This window comes from Microcebus murinus, chromosome 6, assembly GCF_040939455.1.
Source record: "Microcebus murinus isolate Inina chromosome 6, M.murinus_Inina_mat1.0, whole genome shotgun sequence".
Classification (NCBI taxonomy): Eukaryota; Metazoa; Chordata; class Mammalia; order Primates; family Cheirogaleidae; genus Microcebus; species Microcebus murinus.
The window spans coordinates 110,116,210-110,124,973 of record NC_134109.1 but is presented as its reverse complement, the minus strand read 5'-3'; the positions used below and the strand labels follow the sequence as shown (position 1 = coordinate 110,124,973).

Below are 8,764 nucleotides of genomic sequence, written 5' to 3'. Positions count from 1 at the left end.
CCCTATCTGGTAGCAGCTGGGGCCAGGCTGAATGTCTGTCCCAGTCTGAACCATAGAGGCAAAAATCTAGGAAAGCATCTCACCCCAGACTGAGCCCCGACCCTGGCCACACACTGAGCCTGGACCTCTTTCTAGAGACAGGCCACTAATTTGTCGAGTGGGCAAAGTTATTTCCAGGCTCTGGGCCTCAGTTTCCTTACCTTTCTAATGGAGAGTCTTGGCCTGGGGTAGGCACTGAATCAGAAAACCCCTGTTCAGAGTTGGCCTGAAGTCCCCCCACCACCACCCCACCACCCCACCACCCCACCACCCCACCACCCGACCTGGTGACACAGAGACGCATCGCCTGCTGTCACCTGCCAGCCCCACCCCCACGCAACACTCTTGGCCCAGGCATCACTAATTCTTGCAGCCACCGTGATAAATGGCACTGTTGGCAAAATGGCATCTTTCCAGTCTGCTACAAGACAGATGGGTCCCCAAGCTCCCTCAGCCTCCAGAGAGCCGGGGGGGATGCTTGATGAGGAGGGGAGGGCAGGCCAGCTGCGACGCCAGGGCTGGCGCAGGCGGGTGGGGCAGGGGCTGCAGGGCCCAGAGTCGGGCATGTCCCCAGCGGCTCGCCGTGAGCCTCTTTTCTACATATTTAGTCATGTGTTTTCTTTTTAATATTCCAAAGATATTCTCTGTTCCTTTCTGTCCAAAGTTAGGTCTTCAATTCAATTTTCATTTTCAATTAAAACCTGAATATTGCTCAAGTTTACAAGGACGAGCCGTTGGACGCCGGTTCCGAGGTGGTCCTTCCTTCCTGTCTCCCTAAGCTCTGGCAGCCTGCTGCAGAAGGAAGTGCCTCCGCCCGAGTCCTTGAGTCTGGGCCTCTCCTCACCCGCCCTCTTGAAGCCCCTCTCCCTCGGGCTGCTCCCACTCCCCTCCCAGCCTCCCAGCTGCCCTCAGCTGCACCTGCTCTGGGCCTCACCTTGGCTCTGGCTGCCAGGTGGGGTGGAACTCCCTCCACACCTTTCTGCTGGGAGAGGGTCTTCTTCCAGGTGGAGGTGAATTGGGGATCCGGATGCCAGGGAAGAATGAACACCAGCCCCTGAGACCTCAGCCTCCCCAAAGACCAAAAGCAGAGAAGCTGGTTGGGGGTGGGGTGGGGAGTGGGACAGTCTTGGACCTGAAGATCGAGGCAGTGCTGCCCCCTGCTGGCTATTTTGTGGCTCCTCCTCTACCAGGCACTACCAGGCTAAGCTGTTGAGGCTGGGGACATAGCAAGTGACTCTCGAAAGACAGCATGTGACAGGCAGACCCCTCCCAGCAGCCTACTAGCTGACCACAGCCTCCAGGCTCTGCCCATCCTGTCCAAGCTTCTCCCACCGCCCAGAGAATCTTCCAGCCCGAGCACCCTCAGGACAAAGCCTGAGGCCCCTCCCCATGCCCGTGACCTGGACGCTGCTAGCAGCCCCGCCCCTTGCACTCCCTGTCCCTGCACCCTTGGTCCCACTTGCATGCTTTTGCTCTCACCTTCACCTGCCCCTACACAATGTCTCCACTTGTCCTCTTGGCCACTCCCCCAGGAGAACCCCCTCTCCCCCATCTGAATCAGAACAGCCCCTCCATCCTCTGCCTGCACCCCCCTTGCCCCACTGCTCTCTGGGGTACTGGCCAATGTGAGCGATCAGAGTCACACAGTTCTGGAACTGGGGGCAACTTGGACTGCTTCCAGACCTGCTCCCCTTCACTGTGCAAAGTGAAGGCCCAGAGATCCTGAGGCCCAGAGAGGGGCAGAAGCTTCACAAGGCCACACAGCATGTTGGTGGCAGAGTTGGAACTGGAACTCAGCTCTCCAGAGTCCCTGCCCAAAAGGCCCCTTGGAGGACGCACAAGAAGCTTCCCTCCTGGTGAGCCAGAGCGGAACTCCTCAAGGACGGGAGCTGCACGGTTCCTCCCAGTGTCCCCAGCCCCTCAGCACAGCAGGGCGCGCAGGAAGCAGCTGTGAGTATACGCAAAACAAAGGGATGAATAAATGAAAGTATTTATCTAATGCTTTCTGTGTGCTGGACATTCAGGAAGCACCAGCTTTGCTACTTGAAATCTTGGTCAAACTGCTCAATTTTGCATAGAAAAATGATTTCTGGGGGAGGGGGAGTGGTCAGTGCACCAGGAGGGCCTCAGTCACGGATGTCAACGACCAGCGGGCACAGGTGGGGCGAGTGCTTGACGCCCATGCTGAAAGCGGGCATGCGGGGCTTGTGCGCCGTGACCTGCTGGACCTGGTGGGAGCCCGGGCCCGGCCGAGGCGTGCGGTCGCACGGGTAGCTGAAGCGCTTGGCCATGCTGTAGACCGGACTGCGGTTCTGGTAGACGGACGGCTCAGGCCGGGCGTGCGCGGCAGGGCCGGGGCCTCCTGCCACATCCTCCTTGTAGAACCAGTACCTGTCTGCGGAGGCCAGACTGTAGCAGGGGGCGGCCCGGCTGACAGGGGCGGTGGGCCCCAGCAGGGCTGGCAGCTGGTACTGGTTGGGGGCCGGGTTGGGTTCCATCACTCTGTACGGGCATCGGTACCCGAAAGTATGCCGGGGAGCCTTGCGTTCCGCCGGTGGGGGGGTCTTCTCAAAGGGGTAGTGGCAAGGGGCCAGGGTGGGGCTCAGGCCTGAAAGTGAACACAGGGAGGGACAAGAGGGGAGAGGTCTCAGGGCAGGGACCAGGCCACATTCCCTGGTTAGCCTGCTGTGACTTCAGCATGACCACCTTAGCAGCAGGACAGGGACATCACTGCCCCTGCATGGGTCTATGACAGGGAGAGGGACAGCAAGATGGTCACTTAGGCCATCCTGACATCAGCAGGATGGCACTGTCCTCATAATATTAAAACAAGTGTCATCAGAACTTCACCCTTGGGCTGTCAGCATCCTGACACTGTCCCTCTGAGAGCACCATGGAAACATTCTGAGATCACCAGGGCCTGTGAGCTCATCAGCGTGGCAAAGTTGCAGCCACCACACCTGAGCCCCAGGACACCCTAACCCCGTGCTGTGACGTGCCTGCTTATCATAACATTGGCTTCCAGACACGATGATGTCAGCATCGTGACACTGGTGTCTTGATGTGCCACTGCGGGGAGATGCCAGCATGCACAGCTAGCCCTGGGGAAGGCAGTCGTAACCCCCGCGCCTGCTAAGTCCTAAGGGCGGGCCCCCATCCCCCAACCTCCCAGCCCCCACTTCCCTCCTCAGCCCCATCTTACGCTGGTTGGCAACACGCTCCTCGCTGGGGACCTGTGGGCAGCTGGACATTCCAAACCGGGTTATTTTGGGATCCAAGAAGTAGCAAGGCCCAGGGCTGCATATGTCCGTGATCCCTGCAGGGCAGCCAAGGAGAGGCTGGTCAGCCCCCAAGGCCCCCTCACACGGGGCTCCCTCCCCCAAAGAGGAGCAAGGGCTCCCTTCACATCCCTTTGGCCCTTGGGTGTTTGGGGGCCCTTGATTTCCTCATCTGTAAAATGGGACTTTTAACTCATGACCCGCCATTTTCAAGAACTGGTTCAGAGGAACGGATGAACGAACAGCAAGCAGCGCAGCAGCTGTCTGGACTCGAAAGGGCCCAGCCCAGACCAGGGCTGCTGCTGCTGAGGAGGGCGTGTCCCCCAGGGAGAGACCCCGAAGGCACCCTAATCTCAGACCCCCAAGGACACACCACCACGGCCTGCTCAGCCTTCCTCTCTCGGACCGGAGCCAGCAGCCCCAGGTCTCCTGTGGCCGTCTGCCCCACCCTTCCAGGGGCTGTAGGCCAGCTGGGAAGCTCTGGGGTGGCCACCCCGACTCCCCACTGCTGCCCCAGCCGCTCCTGCCCAGCCGCTGGCAAGCGAACCCCGCAGGACCGTGGCAGCCAGAGCTGGAGGGCCCAGCCGAGGGCCAGGCAGGGAGGAGCCCTGCTCTGCTGTCTGCACGGACCGTGTCCCGCAGGCTCCCTCGGGAGTCGGGCCGGGGACCCCCGGAGTTACCTCCAGAGGGATGGGTCACTCGGCACCTCTGCCAGCTCCCTCTGGACCCAGGAGGCCACTTGAGTGTGCCCCTCAGTGCAGACCTCGGTCGCTAGCGTCCTGTGGCCTCTCACTGCCCCACACCCCAACAGGGACCCTGCCCCCGTGGGGAGGCCGTGGGGCGGGGGTGTGCTCACGCTTCTGCGAGTGCCGTGTGTGCAGGGTGTACGCCGGCTCCCGGAACATGGAGCTGTCGTGGTCGATGTAGCCCGTGCAGGACGGCCGCAGGTACTTGGCAGGCCCTGGCCCTGTGAGGACAGACAGGGCAGCCTTCGCCTGGGCCCGCCGGGCAGAGGCAGGAAAGCCCAGACACAGCGCACTGGGCCTGCTCTTGCTGGCACCACGCTGCAGCGGCCCCACCCCCATGCCGCCAACTCGGGGAGGGCAGTGGTCCCAGACAAAACGCAGCTTCCCTTGAACAGGCAAAGCGCAACAAGAAAGGCAGCAGTTGCAGTTCGTGGGGAGCCTACTCTGCGCCGAGTACCCTGCTACGCATCTGATACGGATTATTTTGGTCAAGCCCCTAACCACCTCGTACGGTAGGTAGACCCTCCTGTCGTTCCCACCGATGAGAATATGGAGGCTTAGAAACATCAATCTGCCCAAAGTCACACAGGCTGGTCATGTGAAAGTTCTCATAATCGGCCAAATGCTTGAACCCAACCAAGCATCTGATCACTGCACCAAACCACCTCCCACTTAGAGCAATACTCAGTCATTAACAACATAGTAAGAATTAGCTTGCTCTCCCCTGAGAGTAAGATGAAGGGAAGTGAGGAAAGCTAAGCCAGGCTCGAGGCTCCCAGCCTTTCTGAAACTGGCTGCCTGCCTCGTGCTCTCGGCCTCCCCACCCCTCAGACAATGTCGGCAGCTAACACCGCTGTAAAGTTCAGCTTGGAGGTGCAGGTCTTCTGTAAGGCTTTGAGGAAGTCGAAGGGGCCTTGCAGGAGGCAGGCCGAGGCCGAGACAGGCTCCGCAGCCCTGTGACAAGGGGTGGGTCCCAGCCCGCAGGGCTGCTCTCACCTTTGATTGTGGCCATGATGACAGGGGTCTGCTTGATTTCCTGCCATGACGGCAACTGCTCCTTCTTCTCTGGGTGCTGCGCGTAGAACACAGATTTCCTGGCCCCCTGGGGCAGTTTCATGGTGGGGCCGGGAGGGAGCACTGCAGCTCTGGCTGGACCCGAGCGCAGCCCAGGAGCCGGGCACCCCTGCCCAGGCACTATGTGGGGCCGAGAAGGAGCCCAGGCCGTCTGGGGTGCAGCCAGCTGCAGGGCCCAGCAGGCTGGAGCTGGGATGACATCACAGCAGAACCTGGACTGTGAGACTCGGAGTGTTTATTTCCCCTGGTTGCCGTGGCGCCTGAACCATGGTGTAGAAGTCTTACGCTGTGAGCCGAGTTGTGGAACCCTGAGAACTCCGCCCCACTGTCCCCCACCACCAGCCAGGCTAAATGGCCTGGGAGTCCCCCAGACCTGGGTCAGGGGAGGGAAAGGGAGAGGCAGCGTCACAACCCAGACGGCTCTTCACGTCCACGGGAGCACTCAGGCTGGGGAAAGGGGCAAGGGCTAAGGGGTCCTGCAGCACAGACAGCCCCGACCCAGGGCCTCTGCCCTCACCCCTCCATCTATCTCCCCAAGCTCCAGTCATGCTCTCCCTTCTATCAAAGCCTGTTTCTCTCTTGGCAAAGGATCAAGTCAACTACTTCACACTAAGGTATGACTGTCTAAATAGCGCCTTTCCAGACTCCAATCCCAAGGCATGGTATCTTTTTTTTTTTTTTTTTTGAGACAGAGTCTCGCTTTGTTGCCCAGGCTAGAGTGAGTGCCGTGGCGTCAGCCTAGCTCACAGCAACTTCAAACTCCTGGGCTCGAGTGATCCTTCTGCCTCAGCCTCCCGGGTAGCTGGGACTACAGGCATGCGCCACCATGCCCAGCTAATTTTTTATACATATATCAGTTGGCCAATTAATTTCTTTCTATTTATACTAGAGACGGGGTCTCGCTCTTGCTCAGGCTGGTTTTGAACTCCTGACCTTGAGCAATCCGCCCGCCTCGGCCTCCCAAGAGCTAGGATTACAGGCGTGAGCCACAGCGCCCGGCCTTTTTTTTTTTTTTTTTTTTTGAGACAGAATCTTGCACTGCCACCCAGGCTAGAGTGCAGTGGTGTCATCATAGCCCACAGCAACCTCAAACTCCTGGCCTCAAGTGATCCTCCTGCCTCAGCCTCCCAAGTAGCTGGGAATACAGGCCATGCCACCCCGACACCTGGCTCATTTTTTCTATTTTTTTGTAGAGATGGGGTCTTGCCCATACTCCGGCTGGTCTTGAACTCCAGGCCTCAATCGATCCTCCCACCTCGGCTTCCCAAAGTGTTAGGATTACAGGCATGAGCCATGGTGCCAGGCCCAAAGCATGATCTCTTTAGAGATCCATATCTAGCTCAAGGAACACTTGCCTGCTGGTGGCATTTCAGAAAGGAAATGGGAGGCCAATAGAAGAGGATGGAAGGATGGAGCTGAGGCCACAAGGGGCCACTTCTTGTGCCTGTGGCCAAGAGCACTCCCTTGAGGGAGGAAGTGTGGGAGAAACATTGAGGGGCAGGGAAGATACCCAGACCCCATAACACAGGATGAGCCCCAGGGCTGAGGAAGGGCTGGAGACCTCCTCACTCCTCAGAAGCCAGAGGGCCTGGGGCGCTGGAGCCCACACCCACCAGCTCATAGCTCTGACCAGAGATCCGGCTGGGACCGGGCAAGAGCTGTCTGTCTGAGGGACCAGATAGCTGCTGGCTTTAGAGAGGGTGTCTGTCACCACGCTGGTGGACACATGTGGAAACTGAGGCCCAGAGAGGATCAAGAACGTACTCCAAGTTCCCTATTACATCAATAGCAGACATGGAACCAGGACATAAAATCCAGGGCTCTTCCGGATCATGGTCTCTGATTTAATGAGCACCAAAGCGTGCTCTGAGCTCATTCCCACCAGCAGGCACCACGAGGACTGACAGCAGCCAACAGGCCGGCGTGCCGGGTGCTCCAGAGCCCGCAGGGTCCAGGAGGCTCGGGGCAGGGGACAGGGCTCCCTCAGTGGCGGCAGGCCCTCCCCGCACCCCCACGTGCCCATGGGGTGACCGAGACTCTGGTCTCTGGGGAGGGAGGGCTGGCAGGGCTGGGGTCGACCGGCTTCAGCTGGCCTCAGCCCCACCCTCCTCAGCCTCATCGGCTCTCCACTGGTCCTCAGTGTTGGCAGGACCAGGCCTGGCGCTGGGCCCCGCCTTCCTGCTCTAGGGGTCTCCAGGTATTTCAGACCCAGGAGCCCCTGCCTTCCTCCCCGCACTGCTCCTGTGCTCAGCTTTCGGGGAAGCCCAGCCCCCCATGCCCCAGCAGCTCACAGCCACTCCACATTGGTCCAAGTGCTCCCTTCCTCCAGCTTCGATGGAGACCCAGCTCACCCCTGGGGACGCCCCTCAGCCTCTCCACAGCTGGCTGTCCCATCACCACACGCCCTCGTGCCTCATAGTGCACGGCGGAGTGCACCCCGCCCCCCTAGGTGCTCGGACAGGCCCCTCCCATCAAACACCGCTCCCTGGGGTGCCAGCGTCCAGCCCTGCCCCTCAGCTCCCCAGCTGCCATTTGTCCCTCATCTGTAAACTGGGCAACCTTGTCTCACAGCTTTCTCTGCCCTTCCTCCAACTCCTGCCATTACCATGGTGACTAAGGTCTCCCCCAGTGCCACCCGCCACTCTCCTGGCCTCCCGGTTGCCAGCCCCCACGTGTGAACACCTCCACTCTACCACTTCTCAGCCGCAGCCCTACAGCAATCCCGGGCTTCCCACCGCCTCCCATGGCTCTGACCATCCGCCTCCCCTCCCCTCCCGGGAATGCCAGCCCTGCCTCCCCTGTCAGCCACTGAGACCCTGTCGCCGACCCTGCACTTCCTCCTCGTCCTCCGGGGCCTCCTGCCTTCACCGCCCTCCCTGGGCAGCCTCTTTCCTGGTGGTCTGGCCCTGAGCCGCCCAGGTCTGCCTTGTCCACCTGCACCAGGCCGCTGAAGGCTGCTGGGGACAGTCACATCCCAGAACCCTGGACTTGCCCTCCTCACCGCCGGCCCCTCTGAGCAGCTTGCTCTCCCCTCCCTCTCTCCAGAATTGTCGCCCCTCTGTGTGCCTGGCCCTCCCAGGCCCTGCTCACTCACTCCCCAGCAGGGAAACTGAGGCCATCAGACTGACTCTGCCTGGAGCCCTCCACCACACCCGAGCCCCCATCTGTCCTCCCCAGCTCCCCCACCTGGGCACTGCGGGCTCTCCTCTCCTTTCACCTCTCTCTGGCCCCCTCTGTCACACTGCCAGTTGCCTTGCTCCCTCCACATGTGACGCTGACGCCATCTCCGTGGCCCCACACGCCTCCGCTGCCTCCTGTCTCCTCTGCCCAGTCGGCAGGCAGACTTCCCCAGAGCCATTTTCTCGAATTGTCACCACCCTCACCTCCCTGTCACCTCCACTTGCCCCAACCTCCCTGCTTGACTGGCTCCCGCGGCCTGCATGTGGCCACTGCTCCAGTGCACACTTCCAGCCCTTCTGCACCGGCCTCTCCCTGCTGGCCCGGGATGCCCGGCCACTCCCCTCCACACAGCGGCTCCTCCCGCTTCCAGGATGTCTTCCCCGCTGCCCCTTCACAGGCCTTCTCCCTGCCTCTTCCTCCTCGACCTGACCTTTCCGTGCTGGCCCA

At 60.6% G+C, this 8,764-nt stretch overlaps 1 protein-coding gene across 1 annotated transcript; it reads right to left on the bottom strand.

The window, feature by feature from the left end:
- Positions 1–2,011: 2,011 nt before the first annotated feature.
- CIMAP1C (ciliary microtubule associated protein 1C) lies at positions 2,012–7,464 on the bottom strand. The gene is made up of 5 exons (XM_012735407.3): positions 7,429–7,464; positions 5,060–5,397; positions 4,174–4,284; positions 3,242–3,355; positions 2,012–2,647 (listed from the first exon to the last, which is right to left on the bottom strand). Exons 2-5 carry the CDS (start codon positions 5,178–5,180, stop codon positions 2,166–2,168), a joined length of 828 nt encoding a protein of 275 aa, XP_012590861.1. The 5' UTR covers positions 5,181–5,397; positions 7,429–7,464; the 3' UTR covers positions 2,012–2,165.
- Positions 7,465–8,764: the final 1,300 nt, after the last annotated feature.

Excerpts from the sequence above, each read along its gene's own strand:
- CIMAP1C (XM_012735407.3), bottom strand. The coding sequence starts at position 5,180 with ATGAAACTGCCCCAGGGGGCCAGGAAATCTGTGTTCTACGCGCAGCAC. Across the intron at positions 4,285-5,059 it reads CATCATGGCCACAATCAAAG|GGCCAGGGCCTGCCAAGTAC; the intron begins GTGAGAGCAGCC and ends CTGTCCTCACAG. Across the intron at positions 2,648-3,241 it reads GGAGCGTGTTGCCAACCAGC|GCCTGAGCCCCACCCTGGCC; the intron begins GTAAGATGGGGC and ends GTTCACTTTCAG.